Consider the following 23,217-nt stretch of genomic DNA (forward strand, 5'->3'; position numbering starts at 1 on the left):
GCAGCTTTAGATGTCTTTAAATTTTTATTTTTACCCCAATTTTTGCTGTTTCAATGGGATTAACATAGAAATTACTTAGGCTGCAAAAGACCTCCAAGATCATCTGGGGTGGCTTGATACCACCAGAAGAAACAATTGGACAGAGTAGATGAAAATTTTTAGGGCGTAAAGTTAAAAAATCAGCTCTTCCCAATGAATTTCCAATGTTGATCTGAGTCCTGATGGATGTTCCTGCCCCTGTGTTCACCCAGGTGCCTACAGGGATCCAGGAGAACGTGGAGAGCACCAGCCAGGGGTCTTCCCAACCTGGATCACAGGGAATGTGGGTCATCAGGGCTCTGCCAAACGTGGGTCCTCTGATGGGAGATGGAGCTGGAGCAGAGGACAAAGCTCTTCCCGCAGTCGGGGCACTCGCAGGACTTCCCTTAGCGGTGCCTCCGTTGGTGTTTGGTCAAGTGAGAGCTCCTGGAGAAGCTCTTCCCACACTGGGGACACTCGTAGGGCCTCTCCCCGGTGTGGATGCGCCGGTGGGTGACGAGGGTGGAGTTGCGGTTGAAGCCCTTCCTGCAGTCGGGGCAGCGGAAGGGCCTCTCATCCGTGTGAATCCGCTGGTGCCGGAGGAGAGTGGAGCTGGTCTGAAACCTCTTCCCACACTGGGGACACTCGTAGGGCCTCTCCCCAGTGTGGATGCGCCGGTGGGTGACGAGGTGGGAGTTTTGTTTGAAGCCCTTCCTGCAGTCGGGGCAGCGGAAGGGCCTCTCATCCGTGTGAATCCGCTGGTGCAGGAGGAGAGTGGAGCTGGTCTGAAACCTCTTCTCACACTCAGGACACTCGTAAGGCTTTTCCCCGGTGTGGATGTGCTGGTGATTGATCAGGCTGGAGCTGTACCTGAAGCTCTTCCCACATTCCCCACACGTGTGGGGCTTCTCCCCATTGTGAAGCTGCTCATGAACCACCAGCTCTGACCTCTGGCTGGATCTCCGGCCGCCTTCCCGGCACAGGGTGGGTCTTTCCTCCTCAGAGCACCCTGGGCTGCGTTTGCAGCCCCTCCTCCTGTGGGATCTCCGGGGCTTTTCCTCCCCGTTGGATTCCTGCGCCGTGGAGCCGCTCAAAACGGCCTCTTCCACCAGGTTCTGCCGCGGGGATTTGTCCTCCCTGGGCTCCGTGCTCAGCTCCTTGTCTGGGGGAGGAAGGACAAGGAGAGGATGGGATTTGCCTCCGTGCCACAGGGAAGGGGAAGGAGATCCCCCCCAGTCCGTCCCCGGCAGGACGGCGTCGGCAGCGGGGTTGTCCTGCAGCCGGGGGCGATGCTGGGCTGGGAGATGGAGCAGGAGAGAGGGGGAAAGGGGCACTGACTTCCTCCTCACCTGCCTGGGGGTCCTGGGGCATCTTCCTCTTCCTCACAGCCTCCTCCTCCATCTGGCCAAGGGTTGGGAATGGGAAATCCTGGTTTGGGGAGAAACAAGGGATGAGCCCATTTACTTTACAGGTCCCTCTGCCAAGTCTGTCTCTAGAAGTCACTGGGCACTGTGTGTCCATAAAAATCTGCTCTCAAAAAGCCTCTCAGGAGTTCCCTGTCTCTGGTCTCTCCCCTTTGGTGTTTGGGGGTTCCCCCCTGTCCCAGCTGCTGGGGGTCCCTCTTTTATTGGGGTCCCCCTCTCTACTTGGTCTCCACCCTCCCCAGGCTGCTGGGACTCCAGGAATCCAAAAGCTCCCCGCTTTGGTCTCCTCACTTAGGGATGCTGGGGGTTATGGGGTCCCCAGGTCCCTTCTCCCCTCATTCTCTGCTTCGGGGTGCAGGGGGTCCAAGGAGTCCCCCCTCCCCCTCTCCAGGCTGTTGAGGGTCCCGCAAATGGCGGCGCTCCCCCCTTTTGGGGCTCCCCACTTTGGGGCCCTGGGGCTCACAGGGGTTTGCTCCTCCAGACTGCCGGGGCTCCCCTGGTCCCGGTACTGCCCCTCTCTGCTCGTCCCACTCTGGGGGTCCCGAGGTTCCCCCTCTGGCTCTCCCAAGGGGTCCCGCAGCCCCCTGGCTCCGGGCTGGAGGTGGCTGTGCCTGACCCGGGCAGACCCAACCCCCACCATGGGGCGTACCCCACATCCCCCTGCCCGCTGCCAGGGCTCTGCTGGCACCGCCACCGGGACCCCCAGAAACACCTCCTGGGGACCCCCAATGTCCTCACAAGGGGCATTTTCTGCTCAGCTTTGGAGTTCTTCATTCTCCAAACATCCCCCCCAAAAAAACCCAACCCAGGGAACCCCCCTGGGATATCTGGGCCGAGCTCCCCCTCCCCGGGCACCTGTGGGATGGGGGGCGATGATCCCACGGGTGGGGGGCTGTGAATTCAGGGAGCGCTCAACCTCATGTGGGGAGTGACTGGGTCTGAACTGGGGGCAACTGGGTTCAACTGGAACCACACTGGGAGATAATGGGAGCAGCTGTGCCCATGCTGGGGTCATACTGGGATCCTACTGGAACTGACTGGGATGATACTGGGAGTGTCTGAGGATGACTGTGACCATACTGGAATCAGACTGGGAGGGACTGGAAAGGTGCTGGACATGACTGGAACCATACTGGAGGTGACTGGGAGCAACAGAGACCGTGCTGAGAGCAAATGGGATTGTATTTGGAGTAACTGGGAGTGACTGGATTCATACTGGGAGCAACTGGGCCCACACTGGGAGTGACAGGGAGTCACTCTGGCCATGACTGGAATAATACTGGGAGTATCTGGGACTGACTGGGGTCATACTGGGAGTGACTGTAACCATGCTGGGGGTGACTGGGATCATACTGGCATTGAGAGGGAGCAGTTGGGATCACATTTGGGGACACTGGGACCATACTGGAAGTGACTGGACCATACTGGAAGTAACTACGGGTCCTACTGGGGCCATACTGGGAGGCACTGGAATTACAGCAGGTGTGAATGGAACCATGCTGGGGGTTGCTGGGAGCTGCTGGGCCCATGTTGGGAGGAAAATGTGGACACATTGGGAGCAACTGGGATCAACTGGAAGGTACTGGAACCATGCTGAGGACACTGAGACCACAACTGAGGCCACAACTGGGGCCACAACTGGGATCATACTGGGAGCAACTGGGACCATACTTTGGGAAACTGACAGAAACTGGGATCATGCTGGAGGACCCTGGAAGTAACTGGGAAAGACTGGGATCATTCTGCGGTAACTGGAACCTTACTGGGGCAACTGGGAGTGCCTGGGAATGACTACAAACATGCTGAGGGCAACTGGGATATACTGGGAGTGTCTGTAACCATACTGGGGGTGACTGGAATCACACTGGAAACAGCTGGGATCATGCTGGGGGGAAATGAGACCATGCTGGGGGCACCTGGGAGCAACTGGATCTATGCTGGGGGAAACTGGGCATGACTGGGACTATTCTAGGGGCAACTGGGATCATACTGGGAGGAACTGGGAACAACTGGAACTATGCTGGGGGCAACTGGGATCATACTGGAATCACAGTGGGTCCATGCTGGGGAAGACCGGGATCATACTGAGGGTGACTGGAATCATACTGGGATTGACTGGGAGTGGCTGTGAGCAACTGGAATTGTGCTGAATGCAGCTGGGAAGAAATGGGAGTGACTGGGAGCATGCTGGGGGTGACTGGGATATACTGGGAGAGACAGGGAGTCACGGGGATCATAATGGAGGCTACTGGGCTCATGCTGGCATTGACAGGGAGCAACTGGGAACACCCTGGGGGCCACTGGCATCCTACTGGGAGTGACGGGGGCCTTGCTGGGATTATAGCGGGTGTCAATGGGGGTTACAGGGAGCTACCAGGCCCATGCTGAGCTCCTACTGGGGATGCACTGGGAGGAACTGGGAATGATAGGATGCATGCTGGTGACAACTGGGATGTACTGGCAGGGGCTGGGATAAATCTGGGGGCAACTGATCCCTGCTGAGGTAACTGGGAGTGCCTGGGAATGACCACGAGAATGGTCAGGGCAACTGGGATATACTGGGAGTGTCTGAGACCATGTGGGTGCTGACTGGGACCACACTGGGTGTGACTGGGAATGTGCTGGGGGCAACTGGGAGCAATTGTGAGTGACTGGGGCCCTGCTGGGAGAGTCTGGCATCATACTGGGAGTGACTGGGACTATGCTGGGGCAACTGGGAGAACTGGGAACACACTGGACAAAAGTGGGAGGAACTGGGAGCAACTGAGACTGTGCTGGGGGCAAATTGCATCATAATGGGGAATGACTGGGAGTGACTGGGTTCATACTGGGAGCAACAGGGAGTGAGGGGAAATGACCAGGATCATACTGGGATCATACTGGGCTCATACTGGGACTGATGAGGAAACTGGAACCACTCAGGAACTGGGCTCCTAGTGGGAGCAGACCTTCCCGAGCCCGGGACCCCCGAGACCCTTTCCAGCCCCGGGACCCCCGAGCCCCTTTCCCGAGCCCGGGACCCCCGAGCCCCTTTCCCGGCCCCAAGACCCCCGAGCCCCTTTCCCGGCCGTGCCGCCCCTGCAGCCCCCAGACCCCTCCGCCGGGGTCCCACCAATCCCAGGGGTCCCCCCTCTCGGGGTCCCCGCTTTGGGCTTCTGGGGCTCTCCTCTCTCCGGGGTCCCGCTTAGGGAAGCCGCGGCTCTCCCGGGGGTCCCCAAAACCGGTGTCCCCCCGCCCCGCCGGCCCCGCGCCGTCCCCACGGGGCCCCGGCAGAGCTCGGAGGGCCCGGCCCGGGAAGCCCAACCCCCACCGCGGGGGGACCCGCATCCCCCCGCCCCCGCCGGGGCTCTGCCGCCACCGACACCGGGACCCCCAAAAACACCGCCCGGGACCCCCCGATATCCGCCCGAGGGGCATCTGCGGCTCGCCTTTGGAGTGCCGCAAGCTCCAAACATCGCGCCGCCCGCCCCGACAGAGAGGATGGAACTGCGAGCCCCAAATAGATTCCTGCGAGCTCCAAATATCCCTCCCCCCTCCAAAAGCACCGCCCGGGATGTTTGGGCCGAGCTCCCCCTCCCCGGGCACCTGCGGGATGCGGGGCGGGCGATGCTCCCGGCCCGAGCGGCTGCGGATGCAGAGAGCGCTGCCCGCACGTGGAGCCTCCTCCGCCTGCTCCGCCTCCTCCTTCTTCCCCCCGGCCCTCCTCTTCCTCCTCCTCTGTCCCGCCTCCTCCTCCTCCTGCCCTTCCTCCGTCGCTGCGGCCGCGGCCCGGGAGCTCTCGGGGCAGCGGGGCCGGGCCGGGCCACGATGGGAAAGGGCTGGGTCAGCCCAGGGCGAGCTGGGGCAGCGGAGGTTTGGGGCAACAACGGGAAAGGGGTGGGAGAGGGGGGATCCGGGGAGGTGGGACAGCGGGAAAGGGGTTCCACTGGGGTCCCCCAGTTAACCCCAGCACCCCCAAACCCCGTCCCAGCCCTCCCCGTTCCCTCCCCACCCCCGGCTGAGTGGGGGGCTCAGCCCAGGACCCGTCGCCGTTCGGGGCTCCCCCGAGTGCAGCAAACGGGAGAGTGCCCCCCGGGTGAAATTTTGGGGTTCGCTCTGCCATCGGCGCTTTAAGATGCCCCGGGAAAGTCGGTGCCCACTATAACTCCTGTTAAAAGGGCAACACCACTCCCGTTGATTCCGGCAGCGGAGCCCCGGGGGGGGTTTGGGGGTCCCAGCAGGGTTTGGGGGCCCCGGCAGGGTTTGGGGGCCCCGGCAGGGTTTGGGGGTCCCGGCAGGGTTTGGGGGTACCTGGGTGGTGCCGATGATGGCGATGGGGACCCCGTGCTGGGTCTGAACATTCGCGAGGGGCTCCTGGGGGATTTTATGGGTCCGGGGGGTTTTATGGGTCCTGGGGGTTTTTGGGGTCCCGGTGGTTTTGGGGGGCTCCCCAGGGAGGTTTTCAGGGGTCCCAAAGCGAGGGTTTGGGTGATCCCGGTGGGAATATTTGGGGGTCCCAAGGCTGCTTTGGGGTCCCTGCCGGTGATGGAGATGGGGACCCTGTGCCAGGTATAAACCTTCTCAAGGGGGTCCGGGGGGTGTTGGGAGGTTCTGTGGGAATTTTGGTGTCCTGAGAGCGTTTTGGGGGGTCTGTATGGGGCTTTGCGTCTCGGGGATATTTTCGGGGTCCCAGGAGAGGTTGGGGTTTCCCGGGGGGGTGTTGGGGATTCCCGGGAGGTTTTGGGGTACCTGGGCGATGCCGGTGACAGAGCTGGGGACCCCGTGCCGGGTATGAACCTTCTCGCTGCGCACGGGCAGCGTCAGCGTGTTCAGGGAGATCCTGGGGGGCCCGGGGGATTCACCCCAAATCCCGGGGGAGCCCAAATGCTGAGGGACCCCCCGAACTCCCCTCACCGCTGGATCTGCTGCAGGCAGGGGGGCACCAGCATTCGGCTCCCACCCCCCACTCTCACGGGGGGGCTGCAGAAGAAATCTGGGGGGCACAGACGGGTGAATGGGAGCTGGGGGTCCAGGCTTGGGAGCTGAGGGCTGGTGGTTCCAGAGCTGGGTGAGGGGGCTGGGCAGGTCCAGGGCTGGATGCTGGGAGCTGGGGGGATCCAGGGCTGGGTAATGGGAGCTGGGGGGATCCAGGGCTGGATGCTGGGAACTGGGGGAATCCAGGGCTGGATGGTGGGAGCTGGGGGGATCCAGAGCTGGGTGATGGGAGCTGGGGGATCCAGGGCTGGATGCTGGGAGCTGGGGGGATCCAGGGCTGGGTGATGGGAGCTGGGGGGATCCAGGGCTGGATGATGGGAGCTGGGGGGATCCAGAGCTGGGTGATGGGAGCTGGGGGATCCAGGGCTGGATGCTGGGAGCTGGGGGGATCCAGGGCTGGGTGATGGGAGCTGGGGGGATCCAGGGCTGGATGATGGGAGCTGGGGGGATCCAGGGCTGATGCTGGTTCCAAGGTGCTCAATGGATGCTGATTCTGGTTGCAGATTCTACTTCACTCTGCATCAGGAAGACTCTCGAGCTGATAGTTTCTTCTGTCACTTCCCTACTTACAAGTCCCTGGCCCCGCCTACCAGCAGATTCACAGGGTCTGTTTGCAGAGACACATTCATCACATTCCTTTCAATGTTGCCCTGAAATCGCTGTCTTGTTACACTGAATTCAACAAACCTTTGCTTTTGGTGGATGCCTTTTTCTTGGAAGGGACAAGAGACCTTCATGTGTGCAAGCCGCGTGCCTTCCTGCTTGCTCTGCTCTGCGGACAAAAGTCGCTTTCTCTGTTCAGCTGTGCTGCTCCTTTCCACCGTGCTGGCTCCAACAATGGACACTGGCACTTCAAACCAGTGGGAGGAGTTGGGAAATTGGAGTGAAAATAGATTATCCAGAACCCCCCTTGATCTGTCCTCGCTCACTCACTGGGCTTGAGGAGATCCTTGAGGGTAAGTGATGCCCGGGAAGCCTGTGAAAACAGGAGTCAATCTGATTTTACCACCCGTGTTGCTGTAATGCAGCCTCCAAAAGGAGCGATGCTTTTCTGCACCTGTGCACACACGTGTCTAAAGCACGTGAATCCTCCATTAGCTCCACATTCATTCTGAGGCTTTGCACCCAGCTGTTGATTTGGTCCTGATGTTGCTCATTTTAGCTTCAATGGTTGCAAAACACAGCAGATCAGAGGAAACAAGAAATACAAAATTTTTTAAAAAACTAAGAATACCCACTGACAACACTGCAGATTATTTTTTCATAGTATAGTTTTTATTAAATCTTCTGTCAGTAGATATGTTCCTCCTAATTCCTTTATGCCTTTTGAACCACAGCTATTTATCATTATTCCTTTTTAGTATTTGTTATGCTTTTTAAACCCCATGTATAACAGGCTGATGCAATCAGAAGTAGATTTCTATCCCAAACAGACTGAAAAACTCATTTCTTCATCCCAAAGAGACTAAAGCCGGTGTGTTTGGCGTCCCATCTCCCACAGCCGGTCCCGGTATCTCCGCAGGGGATTTCTGCCCTGGGGCAGCCCCGTGGCCATGGTGACACCCTGACACATAGATTTAAAAGAAACAGAAAGATTTTAGTTATAGGCTAGCTGTGTTGAAATGAGTTAGAATAAGAAAGAATTTGAGCTGGACTAGAGTTAATTAAACTAATTAAGAGAAAATAAGAAGAGATTTGAAATGCTTTTTAAGATGTTAGTAATTGATTACGGAATAATTGATGATCTGTCATTTGTATGTTTGTTTAGCTGTGCTTAGAATGAGGAACAGAAATATTGATCAGTTGGTGTAGGGAACAAGGACAATTCCCAATTTCCTCCCTCTGTGGGAACCTTTTCAAAAGTCAGGCAAGAGGAAATTGGGAGGTCACTAAAGTAATTAAGATTGTTAAAGTTCAGAAAGGCAAAAAAGGTCCAAGTGAGGGAGATGAGCTTACTTCATCTGTCTGGGACCACCGCCCCAATTCGAGAGCAGCGACTCAATTCAGAGCACGCAGTGCGCATGCTTAATGCCATTAAAGCTCATTTCCATACGAAGCGGAGAATGGGAGGGGTCACTGTTAGAAATATGTATTTGTAGTTTGGATACTCATCACTTTTGTGGCTAAATGAACTCTGTAACCGTTCATACCTGGGCACTGCGCATTAGGAAGCTGTTCCACGCCGCTGTCCGGCGCCAATCAAACATTCACTTTCTAACTCTAACCTGTTAGAGAGCTTTTGTCTGTCTCAGCTGGATATCGATATGAGATCGATATTCACATCTTGGTAAATCAAGCCCCGAGCACGGACACTGGGGCCGGTGTGTGAAGGCGTTTGGGGCTGCACGGACGTTCTTTAGCAGCAATGTTTGTCTTTATCCTCTCTGTCTTTCTCTCTCTATTCTCTTTCTCCTTATCGTTTCTCTCTTTTCCCCTCTCTCTTTATTCTGTCTCTCTTTACTCTTTCTGTCTTTCTCTCTCTTTACTCTCTCTTCGCTCTCTCTCTTTATTCTCTCTCTGAAGAAAATGAATACAAAAGCTAAATTTTTTAGCAATATAGTATTGAACATTTATTAGTCGAACAAAGGCAAATCACAGCGCTGGGGCGCTTGGCAATATTGCCAGAGGCGCCCTCCATTCATTTCACTGTGGACTTAAGGACTCTCTTAAACTGTTCCATATTCATGAAGCCCAGAAAGTCATTTACACTTCACTCAACTTCCCCCCTCTCCGGTCTCTGCCCCTTCCGCCAGCACGCCGCCGCCTCGGTTCTCGGATCTTGAAGAAGAGACACAAAGTCCCAACAGAACAAGCTCTGCTGTTGTTTCCTTTTTTTTTTTTTTTTTCCCCAGTAATTTTATGCTATTTTATTGTAAAATCTATTTTACTTTTCGTTTGTCTTTTTTTTTCTTTTTGCCTTTTTATTTTTTCTTCCATTTCATCGGCTTTTTCCCTATTTTCATCTACCGCAGCCTTTGTTCCCCTGCTGGAGGTTTGTGGTGAGGTGCTGTCCCACCGGCTCTCCCCGGAAACCAACGAAATCAATTGAAATAATGATGAATTGTTGAACTCTTCCCGCTGCTGTTTCCAGAAGGCCCCGGGAGGAGCCGGGGGCGGGAGGGGGGTCCCGGTGCCGGGGGCAGTCCCCGCTCGCCGGGCGGATCCCGGTGGCGCAGCTTGGGAGCCGCGGAAGTGCCCGAGGGAGCGCGGGGGCGGGGGAAGAGGGGGTGCGAGGGGGTATCGGTGCGGGATAAGGGGGCTCGGGGGGGTCTCAGCGCCGGGGATGGAGGTGCCGGGCGGTCCCCGTGCACGGGAGTGGGGGTTCAGACCTGGATATGGGGGTGCAAGGAGGTCCCGCTGCCGGGAATGGGGGGGGGGTCAGGTGGTCCCTCTGCCGGGAACGGGGGGGACGGGGGAGTCCCCGACCCGGAGATGGAGTTTCAGGGAGGTCCCGGGGCCTAGAAACGGTGGCTCAGGGGGTTTTCCTGGGACGGGGAATGTGGGTTCAGGGAAGTCCCCTTGCCGGGAATGGGGCTTCAGGGACGTCCTCGTGCCAGCTAAGGGGAACAGGGCGTCCCGGTGCTGGGCAGGGGGATGCAGGGGGTCACAGTACCCGGGAATGGTGGTTCAGGGGGGTTCAGGGAGGCCCCGGGGCCAAAAAACGGGGAACAGGGGGTCCCGGTGCTGGGGAAGGGGATGCAGGGGGGTCACAGTGTCCGGGAATGGCGGTGCAGGGTGCTCTAGTACCCGGAAATGGGAGCTCAGGGGGTTCCCGTGCCCGGGAGTTGCGGTTCGGGGGTTCCCGTGCCGGGGGTCCCACTCGCCCCTCGCCCCCCCAGGAGCGCCCCCGGCCCCAGCGCTGGAGCCATCGCGCTGCTCCGCTGGGCCCCGCCCCCAGCCCGGCCCCGCCCCCAGAGCCGCCTCCGGCCCCGCCATTGGCGCCGCTCTTTCCTGCCCGCCAATGGCAGCTCGGGCTGCTCGTGACGTCACCGGGCGCCGGGCAGATCCCGGCGGCGCAGGGCGGGAGGCGGAGAAGCCAAAGGGACCGAGGGAGCGCGGGGGGAGGGGACGGGGCAATTCCAGGGAATTCCCCTGGATCCCCTCCTGCCATCCCCCGGACCCTCCTCGGCCGCGCCCTGCGGGACCCCCGGGCCGGGCCGGGCTGAGCTCCCGGGCCCCGCGGCCAAACTCTGCCTGGAACCCGCTGGGTTCGGCCCGAAGCGGGGCAAGCAGCGGGACCCGCGGATCCATTTTGTCCTGCGGCTGCGGGGCCCCAGCCCCGGCGGAGCAGGACTGGGCGCTGGGACCCCGATCCCTGACTCCCCATCTCCTTCTCTCTCTCTCTCCTCTCTTCTCCCTTTCCTTTGGGTGATCACAAATCCCGGAGCGGCTGCAGAGCCCCGTGCCCAGCTCGGGTTTCGCAGGAATGGGAGGCCTGGGGCTGAGGTGCCCCGGGATGGCCGGGAATGGGGTCCGGGGGTCCCCGGGGTCAGGAAAACAGGGGATGCAGGGGCTGGGAGAGGAGGATACCCGGGACAGGGATTGCAGGGGGTGTTGGTGCAGGATGAGGGGTGCAGGGGGTCCCAGTGCCCAGGAATGGGGATTCAAGGGGGTCTCAAGGTAAAGGAAAAGGGGGACTTCCTAAAGCCCCCTCCCGGAGGGGCACGAACTGGGTCAGGAGCTCTAGGAGAGTGAAAAGGGGGCAACCCCCAGCATAGGGGCAATTCTGGGAGGGGCTCAAGCGCTCCTGGCGGGACACGACCCCCAGGGATCCCCCCTCACCTCCTCCCGCAGGTGGAGGCCGAGCCCCAGCCCAGGAGGACGAAGCCCAACACGAAGCCCCCGGCCCCCGTCAGCATCTTGGGGGGCGTCCGGCGGCAGCTCCGGAGCGGGAGGGGCAGGATCCGGGAAACGGCGGCGGCTGCCGGGAAGGGACCGGGACGGACTGGGACAGGCTGGGATGGACTGGGACAGGCTGGGACACCGGGATACACCAGGACCAGAACCAGAACCAGGACCGGAACCCACTGGGACCAGAACTGGGTAACAGAGGTCACACTGCGAGCAACAGGGACCACTCTGAGGACTGGGAGAAACTGGGAGCGGGCTGAGTGCAGCTGGCAGCAGCTGGGAGTGGCTGGGAGCGTGCGGGAACAAACTGGGCGAACATGGAACACCCGGGGGACGCGGACCAGCCGAGGGACACGGGATGTCCACGGACCGTGGAAGGTCCAAGGAACGCTGAGCGTCGCTGCCGCGGCTGGAAAAGCTTGAATGGAGTTTTTATCCCGTGACGTCCCCGGGAGCAGCGGCAGCTCCGCGCCCCCAGCCCGGGGGTGGGAGCAGGGGAGCCGCGGGCAGCACCTTCGGGGCACAGCCGGGGGCTGGGGGGCTCCTCCCCGCCGTTCATTTTCTCTCCCCTCCATTCACATTTTCTCCCCAGAATTGAAGTGTTTCTCGCCCCAATTAAACTGTTCTCCCCAATTAAGCCCTGAGGCCCCTGTGTGCCCCTGGCTCCTCCTGGCAGATCCGGTCGGGACCTTCTGGAAAGAGCGGCGGGAAGAGTTCAAAAATCCATCATTATTTCGATTGATTTCGTTGGTTTCCGGGGGAGAAGCGGTAGGACAGCATCTCACCACAAACCTCCGGGAGGGGAACAAAGGCTGTGTGGGGGAAATAGAGAAAAAACCCGAAGTTGTGGTAGAAAAAAATTGGAAAAAAAAAGAAGAAAGAAACTAAGAAGAAAAGCAAGGAAAAAAAAAAAAAAGAGTATTATAAAGTAAAATAGCATAAAATAATTATGAATGAAGAAAATAACGGCCGAGATTATTCCGTTGCGACTTCGGGTCTCTTCTCCGAGCTCCGAGCCGGGTCTGAGCCAGGAGCCGGTGGGCTGGGAGAGACATCGCTGCTGAGGGGCTGAATATTTCCGAAACTAAAGTATCGGTGACACCTGGAGGCTCCAGCAGTCCCCGCGCACACGTTCGATTCCCTCATTTCAAGCTGAAAGCTCAGCTCCACTCGTGACTCTGCTTTGTAGCGATGGATGGAAACATTCCCCGCAATTCCCGTCCAAAGAGCCCGGCAAGGTTCGCGTCGGGAGAGCTCCCTCGGGGCAGCCCCGGCTCCTGCCCTGCTTGAGTCCCTCTCGAGCCCGCTGTGGTTTCCAGCTGCTTCGCTCCAGCTGCCCCAAATGCCCGTGAATTGCACGGAACTGGAACAGATCCGAGTCCTCGTGGCTCGGGCTAAGGGCAGGGAGAGGTCACTCAGGGATCGCCATCGCGGCCACAAGAGCCCCGACGTGGGGAATGAACTGGATTTGGGACGGAGCGGATCAGAACAGGAGAGTGAGGAGGAAAATAAACCCTGGTACAGAACCTTCCCCCGACCTCTTTCTCCTTGGCGGAGTTCACTTTATGCCCGGCTCCTCCCTGCTGTGCCCAGCGGGGCAGGGAGAAGGGATGGGAGTCGCGCTCAGTTCGTGCCGCTGCTTCCCCCTCGGGGCCAGGAATCCTTCCCTGCTGCGGCGCGGGGTCCCTCCCATGGGGTCAGTCCCTGCCCTGGCCAGCGGGGGGTCCCTCCCCAGCCGTGCGGTCACTCCCCGGCCCGGCCCTGAGGCGCGGGGCAGTCGCGGGGCAGCCGCGCTCCGGCCCCGTCAGCGGCAGCGCCGCTTCGTGCCGGGCAGGAGCGGCAGAAGGAGCCGGGCGGCGGCGGGGGCTGAATCCCGGCAGCAGCGAGGAGGAAGAAGAGGAAGAAGAGGAAGACGAGGAAGAAGAGGAAGAAGAGGAAGAAGAGGAAGAAGAGGAAGAAGAGGAAGAAGAGGAAGAAGAGGAAGGGGCCGGGGCCGCCTGCGGTGTCCGATCCCCGGCAGCAGCGGGGAGGCCTCGGGCAGCGGCGGCGGGCGGGGCCCTTTGGAGCCGCCCCGAGGGCTCGGTGCCGCCCCGGGCCCCTGAAGGAGCCGCTCGGCGGGACGGGCGAGCTGGGAACGAGAGAAAGGAAGAAAAGAAGGAAATCCGATCAAAGAGCCGCACCGAGGGGCGTCTCCGCCGGCCCGTGGCACTGGAGGAGCTGCACCGAGAGACCGGCGAGGAGCCCGGCGCTGAAAGAGCCGCAGCGGAGGGGTGGGATGGGAGGTGCGAATGGAATAAAAAAAGGAGAAGAGAATAATAAATTCTAGAAGAAGTGCACGGGGAGTGGCGGCTGCGCAGCGACTGAAAGAGCTGCAGCGAGGGAGCGTCGGGGCAGCAGCGCGGGGTCTCGGCCGCTCCGTGTGACCGAAAGAGCCGCAGCGAGGGACGGGCGGGGCGCGGCTCGGATCGAGCCCTCCAGCTGCGCCAAGAGCGGCGACCCCGCGGGACCGCGCCGGGGCCGGGCGGCGGCGGCAGCCGGAGCCGGGGAAGCGGCTTGGAGCGGCGGAGACGAGCGGGGTGTTCCCGTCAGCTCCGCTCAGCCCTCGGGCACCGGGGGGTTCCGGGGCTTGTTCCCGTCAGCTCCGCTCAGCCCTCGGGCACCGGGGGGTTCCGGGGCTTGTTCCCGTCAGCTCCGCTCAGCCCTCGGGCACCGCGCTGGGGCCCCGCGCACTTTTCCAGCCCGGCCGCCCCCACGGGCCGGGCCCCGCGGCTCCCGCTGCCGCCGCCTCGGCCCCGCCGAGCCCAGAAACACCGGAAAATCGTTCCTATGCACTAAGGAACCTTTCCGTGCGCAGCCAGGGGCGCAGAGGGGGGATCCTTATGAAGTCCCCTCCCCTCAGTCCCTCCTGGCACGGCCGGGCATTAGCGCAGCTCCCGGGGCTGTGTCCCGGCACCGGCTGCTGCCCCAGGGCACGGGGCTGCCGCGCTCGGGCATTAAACGCGACAGATTTGGGGAGCAGGGACAGCCACAGAAAGCCTCGGGGAGCCCTCGGGAGCCTGGAGCTGCACGAGGGCCACAAAGGATGCCCTGGACACAGCGATGGCCCCAGCAGCGGCTCTGCCCCCCAGCACGGGGCTGTGTCCCAGACCCCCCGCTCCAGCCCGAGGTTTGGGGGCGGCAGCGGAGCTGCTGGACGGAGGACGGCTGGAGGAGCAGGAGCGGGAGGAAGAGGAGGGATAAAGGGGAAGGGCGGGAGGAAGAGGCGGGCCAGAGGGGGCAGGAAGAGGAGCCTCCATGTGCATCCATCGCTCTCTGTGTCCGCAGCTCTCGGCCTCGGGAACACCGCTCCCCCCATCCCGCAGGTGACCGGGGAGGGGCAGCTCGCCCCAAATATCTTGGGCGGTGCCTGGGGTTGTTTCGGGAGAGCGGATTTTTGGAGCTTGGAGGACTCCAGCACCGAGCCTCAAATATCTTTGTTGGTTCCTGGGGGAGGGGGGTTTGGTGGGGCGGGGGAGGGGAGGCGGATGTTTGGATCTTGCAGGGCTCCGAATGTGAGTCGCAAATGCCCCTTGGGGGATATTGGGGAGCCCCCGGCACGCGGGGTTTTGGGGGTCCCGGTGGCGACTGCCGGGAGAAATGGGATGGGGCGGGATGGGGCCCGGGAAGGGTGGGATGTGGATTGGGGTGTGGGATGAAGTGTGGCGGAGGGGGATGGGCGGGATGGGGCCTGGGATGAGGCCGGCGAAGGTTGGGGATGATGAGGCCGGGGGGACCCCAGTCCTCAGGGGCCTGCGGGGTATCCGCCAGCTCCGAGGGAGTTTTGGGGCACCCCTAATCCTGAGGGGGCGGTGCTGGCAGCGGGGGACACGTGGCTCCGGCACCTCTGGCCCCAGCTGAGCCCCCCCCGCCCCCAGCGCCCCCCGGAGCGGAATTTGGGGAGGGGGAGGTGGGGGCGGGCAGGCCGGGCCCCCCCGCGCTGTCCCGGCGGGGGCCGAGTGCGGGCGGGAGCCCCGCGGGGCCCGGCCCTGCCCGGGCACGGCTGATGCCGCCCGCCCGCGCTCCGCACTGGTCCGGACTGGTGCTCCCAGTGCCGTGCGGGGCGGGGCCGCTCTGGGGACCCCCCAGGGCACAGCGCGGCTGCTTTGGGGCTGTCGGCAGCGCCCGGCGCTGGGCATGGGGCGTGTGGGGGCAGCTGGGGCCGCACTGGTGGCACTGGTGGTGCTGGGAGCCCCCCCGGGCGCGGGGTGAGCGGTGAGAAGGGGGGCGGGTCTGGGACCCCAAATGGAGCGAAATGGGGAATGGAACCCCCAAAGTGAGCAGGAGGGGCCTGGAACCCCCAAAACCAAGGCCGGGGGAGGGGAGGTGGGGATTGGGGATGGGGATGGTGCAGAAGGAGGAGGGAAGAGGGGGCTGGGACCCCCAAACAAAGCGGGATGGGGATGGGACACCCAAATTGAGCTGGAATGGGGCTGTGGATTGGGGGAACGCTGAGAAAGGGGAGGAGAGGGGAGGGTGTTCTGGTTTGGCCAAATTTAGAAATATATCCTCTGAGAGAAGGCACAACCACCCCTCCCCCACCAGGTTTGGGAAAAAATAAATTTTCCTCGAAGGAAAGTGGAGGAGATAAAACTATTTATTTACCAAACACACAGGAAAGAAAAATAATGCTAAATAATAAAATCTGTCGCTGTGGAGGAAAAGAACCTAGGAAAGTGTTAGAGTCCTCCCTTTGGTCTCCTCGGAGCTGGGGCTTGGCCCAGGGCCAGGCCCTCTGTGCCCGGTGGAAAGTCCTCCCGATGTGCTCTGATGTTAAAGCAATCAAGCAGTCCAGTAGAAAAGGGGATTTTCCAGGGGAGGAAAAATTCAACTCTCAGTTTCTCTCCGGAGAAAAAGCAGCTGAACAACTGGCCAAAAAAGAAACTGTTCTGGGTGCAGCTGGCCGGGTGCTTCCCCCCTCCCCTGCCACAGCTGGGAAACCAATTGCTATCTGTGTGTGAGCTTGAACAAGCTGCAAACTGCCCTGAAAAAGTTTTGCTCAGTTTTTTCCTTCCCCCTCTCAGGCTCAGTTTAGAGGCATAGAAAGGCACAGGAATTAATTTCTGGGCATAGGCAGCGATATGGGATACACATCATAAGGTCACCCCAAGACAGAGGGAAAGGTGGGGTTGGGACAGAAGAAGAGCGGTTCCATGGGGGTGCAGCCCTGTCCCCCAGCACCTGAGCCCTGGAGCGATTCCCTGGGGCTCTGGGGAAGGGAGGGATCCGCACTGGGGGGGTCCCCAACCCCCTTGTCCATCCCTGGGGCTGATCGGGGGCTCCCCCCACACAGCAGCCGGTGCTGCGGCAGCCGTGGGGCAGAGGGGGTGGGAAAGTGGGGTCAGGGTGGGAGTGGAGGAGGAGCGGGAGGAAGAGGAGGGAGAGAGGAGGAGGAGGAGCTGGAGAACCACGAGGTTCCACTGCCTGCCCACTGTGTCCGCAGCACCCCCAGCCCCGGTAGCATCTTCCCACTCATCCTGCAGGTGAGCGGGGAGGGGGAGCTCACCCCAAATCTATCGGGGGTCAGCAGGAGGGGTTTTTTTGGAGGGGTGTTTGGAGCTTGCAGATTCTGGAATCGAGCCCCAGATGTCTTTGCATGTCCCTGGGAGGGATTTTTTGGGCCAGAGTGGATATGTGGATCTTGCAGGACTCCAAAGCTGAGCCATAATTGCCCCTTGGGGGTCTTGGGGGGTCCATGTGAGGATCGCCTGGTCCTGGCGGGGTTGGACATTGGGTTTGGGGATCCCCAGGAGAGCTGGGGGCTGGAACACGGGACCCCTGGAGTGGGGAGAGCAGACAGGGACGATACCAGAGCTGGAGGACCCCCAAGAGCCTGGAGGGGTGGGGGGGCCTGGAGATGAGACAGGGCTGGGACCCCTCAGCCCTGAAAGGGGCGGTGAGGAGAGGGGGGAGCCCCAAGTTCCTGGAGTGGAGGGAGGGTGAAGAGGGGACCCTGGGACCTCTGGGAGCTGAAGCAAAATCAGGAAAAAAGGGACCTTTGGGACCCCCAAAGCCCCCCAGCATCCCTAAGCAGGACCCCGGAGAGGGGGATCCCCAGGACCCCCGGGACCCCCAGCAGCCCTGACAAGGGGGACCCCCAGAACCCTGAAGTGAGGAGACTGGAAAGGGGGGACTCCTGGAGGCCGTTTTGGAGTCATTCTTGATTTTTTGTTGGTTTTATGGACACCAGGTACCCGGTGACTTCTAGAGCTGGCCTTGGGCAGGAGGAAGCCCCAACCCAACACACTCATCCCTTGTTTCTCCCCAAACCAGGATTTCCCATTCCCAACCCTTGGCCAGATGCAGGAGGAGGCTGTGAGGAAGAGGAAGATGCCCCAGGACCCCCAGGCAGGTGAGGAGGAAGTCAGTGCCCCTTTCCCCCTCTCTCCTGCTCCATCTCCCAGCCCAGCATCGCCCCCGGCTGCAGGACAACCCCGCTGCCGACGCCGTCCTGCCGGGGACGGACTGGGGGGGATCTCCTTCCCCTTCCCTGTGGCACGGAGGCAAATCCCATCCTCTCCTTGTCCTTCCTCCCCAGAGAAGGAGCTGAGGACGGAGCCCAGGGAGGACAAATCCCCGCGGCAGAACCTGGTGGAAGAGGCCGTTTTGAGCGGCTCCACGGCGCAGGAATCCAATGGGGAGGAAAAGCCCCAGAGATCCTGCAGGAGGAGGGGCTGCAAACGCAGCCCAGGGATCCCTGAGGAGGAAAGACCCACCCTGTGCTGGGAAGGCGGCCGGAGATGCAGCCAGAGGTCAGAGCTGGTGGTTCATGAGCAGCTTCACGATGGGGAGAAGCCCCACAAGTGTGGGGAATGTGGGAAGAGCTTCAGCCAGAGCTCCAACCTGATCAACCACCAGAGGATGCACACTGGGGAGAGGCCCTACGAGTGTGGGGAATGTGGGAAGAGCTTCAGGTACAGCTCTGACCTGAACCGCCACCGGCGCATCCACACTGGGGAGAGGCCCTACGAGTGTCCTGAGTGTGGGAAGAGGTTTCAGACCAGCTCCAGTCTCCTCCTGCACCAGCGGATTCACACGGATGAGAGGCCCTTCCGCTGCCCTGACTGCAGGAAGGGCTTCAAGCAAAACTCAACCCTCGTCATGCACCGGCGCATCCACACCGGGGAGAGGCCCTACGAGTGTCCCCAGTGTGGGAAGAGCTTCTCAGAGAGGTCCTCCTTGATCGTCCACTGGCGCATCCACACCGGGGAGAGGCCCTACGAGTGTCCCCAGTGTGGGAAGAGCTTCTCCAGGAGCTCTCACTTGACCCGACACCAACGGAGGCACCGCTAAGGGAAGCCCTGCGAGTGCCCCGACTGTGGGAAGAGCTTTGTCCTCTGCTCCGACTCCATCCCCCATCAGAGGACCCACGTTTGGCAGAGCCCTGGTGACCCACATTCCCTGTGATCTGTGTTGGGAAGAGCCCTGGCTGGTGCTCTCCACGTTCTCCTGGATCCCTGTAGGCACCTGGATGAACGCAGGGGCAGGAACATCCATCGGGACTCAGATCAACATTGGAAATTCATTGGGAAGAGCTGATTTTTTACCTTTACACTCTAAAATTTTCATCTGCTCTGTCCAATTGTTTTCTCTGGTGGTATCAAGCAACCCTGGATGATCTTGGAGATCTTCTGCAACCTAAGTAATTTCTGTGTTAATCCCACTGAAACAACCAAAATTGAGGTAGAAATAAAGAAATTAAACAAAGAGATCTAAAGCGGCACCATTTTACCAGAATTTGGGGGTGAATTTGGGGTTCAGGGGAATATTCGGGAGGATCTGAGTGTTGTGAAGCCACGAAGCCAGGCAGATTGGGGCCACAATCTCACAGTTGTGCTGGCAGAACGTGTCCACCTGAGCCCGTCTGTTCTCCAGGAATTCTGGTTGTCTGTCCCAGTCCCTGGCCTGGGTCTCTCCCTTTGGGGTGTGACCTCCAAAGTGCCCAAATCACTGCTGAAGTGCCCGAGCTGCTCTGGGCTGTGGATGTTCCTGTGCCCCAGCCTGTCCTGGTCTGTGCCATGGGGGGTGGAGAGGGTCTGGGGGCACCTTGGGGGACTGGGAGGGGCTTTTGTGGCCCTTGGAGCCACTTATGGTGCTGGGACGGGCTTTGGGGGGCTTTTGGGGCAGTCTGTGAGGGAGTTTTGGGGTGGGTGCAGGGGTGTGTGGCTTGGAGGGGTGGGTGTTGGGGGAGATGGAAAGGGGATTTGGTGGCTTTGGGGCCATTTCTTTTGCAGGGAGTGGTTGGGGGAGTCCTGGCTGGGAGCTGTGGTGTGGTTTGAGGGGTCTGGTAGTGGCTGTGGGGCTGGGAGGGGGTTTTAGGGCCTCTCCCCCAGACTCCAAAGCTGCCACCAGACCCCACCCCCAAGATGCTGCTGGTGGTCGGGGATTCCATGTTGGGGTTCATCCTCCTGGCACTGCAGGAGAAGGTGAGGGGGGTCCCCAGGGGCCATGTGTGTCCCCCCAGAGCGTGTGTGACCCTCCCATCCCGGTGTCACCCCCTTTTCCCTGCCCACAGGGCTCCTGAGCCAGCCCCTGCTGCCCCGGGAGGGAATTTGGGGAGGGGGCAGAGGGGGGTGCGCAGCCCCCGCCGGGGGATGACCCCGGCCCAGCGCCCTTCGTTCAGCACCGAGCTGGGCTTGGGGCCGCAGGAGGAAGAGGCCGATGGGAAGCAGATCCTGCAGGGGGGACAGGGCTTGGGCTCAGGGCAAGGTCCTGCCCTGCACACCTGGCTCAGGTGTGAGCCTGCCCTGGGAAGGGAGCGGGACATTCCCATCCCCACGGATCAGGGCTGGGAGCAGCGCTGGGAGCACGGACATGGAAATCCTGGGAGCCACTGGGACCACACTGGGGGGTGAATGATCCCCCCCAGCACCTTTCCAGGCCGCCCTGCGACCTGAGAAATGCTCGCTGGGCCTCGGCCTTGGCCAAGAGCCCCCGGGCTCAGCTGCTCTGAGCTCAGGCGCTGCCGGCTCCCGCAGCCCGCCCAGGGCCGCCCTGCCCGTGCCGGGGCTGTGCTGGAATTCTCTGCTGCTGCTGAGCCACTCGGGGGGTCTGGCCCAGCAGGAAAGGTGACCCTGAGCCAGGAGCTTTCCTTGGCCGCAGCAAAGCCTCGGCACGGAAAGACCTTCCCAGCGCTGTGCCCTGGGCCGGGAGGGATTGTGCCACCAGAGCTGTCCCTCCATTTCTTCTGCCAGGCAGCTTTAGCACAGGAAAAGTGGAGAAGCCAGAGCTGCCTCTCAGCTTTCCACAGCCCTGCAGAGGAATCCTGTGTGGGAAGCTGTTGCAGCGGGGATACTGCAACACGCATATATCAAACCAGGAGTCCCGTGAAAAAGAAATAAATATATACGGACGGATTCTTGCTAGATGTTTCAGAGATGTTTATTTCCCCAGCCGCATGGCCGGGCTCTGCTGAGGGACTCTGCCAGTCGGGCCCGAGCTGCTTTGCCCGCGCAGGGGAACACAAACCAACCAATGGGGAACGAGGCTGAGCAGGGGCAGGGAAACCCCGTGCCTCCCTCAGGGCTACATGGCAGGGGAGGGACCCCAACATCTCACCCGTTTTATTTTAATAAAAGGAGAATGAAGACAATTGGATAAACATAACAGGAACAGTTTCAAAACAAAACAAGCCACCCTCCTGAGTCTTTAAATGTCCAAACAAATTCTGTGGAACATCTCAGGGCTGACAGAAGGGAGACAGAACTCTCTGGACATGCCTGTGGGGAAACTGAGGCAGGAGAGGGTTTAATTTCTTTCCTCCCCCTTTTCATCCCCCCATCGGCATCGGAAAGGGATTTTTGGGGAAACAATTGGCAAAGGCAGGGGTTTGTGAGGGAAACCATGGATGAAAAAACGGATTGGGAATAAACTGGGGATAGGGTAAACTTAGGAAAGGGTTCATATTGGGTATAGGGTAAAAGGGGAAATTAGGCTGTGGGTAGGGAAATTGCTGGAATGGATATTTTTTATAATTTTGTGCATAACGGCTGCCTTTGACGGGAATACCTCCAGGCCCAGTAACATTCGCTGCTTGTAAACCCTTCTTTCCTTGCACTATATCAAATTGAACAACTTCCCCATCTCCTACACTTTGCAGGTAATTTTTAGGGTTATTCCTTTTAATGGCAGTTCTATGGATGAATAAATCTTCCCCTGTATCATCTCGTGTTATAAATCCATAGTTGTTTTTTACATTGTACCATTTCACAGTTCCTGTGACTTTCGTTGCTAGAACGTCTCCTATCACTTGCTTGCGTGTCTGTCGTGGCTGCTGGTCCCGCGTGGCCGCCGCCTCGCCGACTCCGACGTCTCGGTCAGGCCCCCGCGCCGCGGCCGCTCTGCGCTCTCTGCACGGCCCCGCTCCAGCGCCTGTCTGGGCTCTGCACGGCTCCGCTCCGCAAACTCCACGCTGCTTTGAGAGCGGCCCCGTTTCGGCTCGGCGCTGCACTGCACAGCTTCTCGTGTCGCTGTGGAAACCGCCGCTTCTCCCTGCATAGGGCTCTCTGAGCCGTATGCACAGAGCGGGCTTCCACGCTGACCTCCGCTTCCTGGCTGCTCGTGGCCCACGGCACCCATGGCGCCTGCGGCATCGCTCCCTCACTCGCGGCCGCGTGGCCGGGGACCCCGAGACAGGGATGGGGTCCGCAGTAAGGCGCGCGCTCCCGAGGGGGCCGGGCACATCCAGCGCAGGCACCTCCGCTGGCACAGCTGCAGTCATACACTCCTGGGGTGGCCGCCACGCGGTCTCGGCCACGGGAGAAGTATGATCTTCTGCTTTAGGGGTAATGGGATCATACAGATGCTCCTGAAGAGCGTCACTGATTATAAAGGATCCACGGAGAGCTTCTATTGCTAGTCCATCCCTTAGCTTATCACAGATCTCGTTCCAGAAACACTCCTGAGAATATCCAGGAGGTTTGATATCAAAAAGTAAGTCTCGAGAAATATAGGGGAACTCTTTGAAAAGCCAGATAAAAAAGTGTTCAAGATCTCCCGGTTCCAATACTTTTTTGTTTTGTTGTTCAAGGATCCCTTTTACTTCTAGATACATTTTTTTCTGTGGCTCAGAGAGCCCCATTTCCCACGATTCTTCCATAGTCCAGATATGCAATAGCAAAACAAAACCAAGAAGAGGAATCCAAAGTTTCCAGGGTTTACTCACACAAATCAGTCACGGGGATCGTTCTGCTCGCAATCTTCCACCATATGTTGCAGCAGGGATACTGCAACACGCATATATCAAACCAGGAGTCCCGTGAAAAAGAAATAAATATATACGGACGGATTCTTGCTAGATGTTTCAGAGATGTTTATTTCCCCAGCCGCATGGCCGGGCTCTGCTGAGGGACTCTGCCAGTCGGGCCCGAGCTGCTTTGCCCGCGCAGGGGAACACAAACCAACCAATGGGGAACGAGGATGACCAGGGGCAGGGAAACCCCGTGCCTCCCTCAGGGCTACATGGCAGGGGAGGGACCCCAACAGGAAGCAGCCTGGGAACAGGGTTTCTGTGCCAGGGCAGGGGAATTCAGAGCCCTTTCCTCCCCCGTGGGCCCAGGCTCTGGCCCTTGCCCTTTGCAATGGCCCTGCAGCTGCCAGAGGGGCCTTTTTGGCTCAGCTGAGAGCAGTCCTGCTGCAAGGCTGTCCTCGAGCTGCTTGGGCTGCACATGTGCCCAGGGAATGCTCATTGCTTGCAGTCTCAGGCGCTGTGGGTGTGCAGGTGTAACTACTGCAGGAGGGAACAGCTCTGCTGGGGGCAGTTCTCTTTTTCTTGGTGGTTTTTCTGTTGAATGAACGTTCCCTGCCAGCTCTGGGCAGAGCTCTGTAGCTGTATGTGGCACTTGTCTGTGGCACTGTGGCTCAGGAGGTGGCCAAGGGGAGCTTGGCCGAGGTGTGGGCAGAGGAATGGCCATCA

General features: G+C 60.0%; 2 protein-coding genes across 2 annotated transcripts in view; one reads left to right on the forward strand and one right to left on the reverse strand.

Moving 5' to 3' along the window:
* Nucleotides 1-443: 443 nt before the first annotated feature.
* Nucleotides 444-23,217, reverse strand: part of LOC138101774 (zinc finger protein 436-like) — a gene marked incomplete at its 3' end in the record, with an annotated part of 85,810 nt that continues 63,036 nt past the window's right edge. The window contains 2 exon segments of the mRNA XM_068999559.1: nt 444-959; nt 2,518-2,532. Of these exon segments, the coding sequence (XP_068855660.1) occupies nt 444-959; nt 2,518-2,532 (531 nt within the window).
* LOC138101728 (zinc finger protein 391-like) lies at nt 14,988-18,596 on the forward strand. Its single transcript, XM_068999510.1, has 2 exons — nt 14,988-15,014; nt 18,054-18,596. Exons 1-2 carry the CDS (start codon nt 14,988-14,990, stop codon nt 18,594-18,596), a joined length of 570 nt encoding a protein of 189 aa, XP_068855611.1.

The sequence above is a fragment of the Aphelocoma coerulescens genome, unplaced genomic scaffold, assembly GCF_041296385.1.
Source record: "Aphelocoma coerulescens isolate FSJ_1873_10779 unplaced genomic scaffold, UR_Acoe_1.0 HiC_scaffold_46, whole genome shotgun sequence".
Taxonomy (NCBI): domain Eukaryota; kingdom Metazoa; phylum Chordata; class Aves; order Passeriformes; family Corvidae; genus Aphelocoma; species Aphelocoma coerulescens.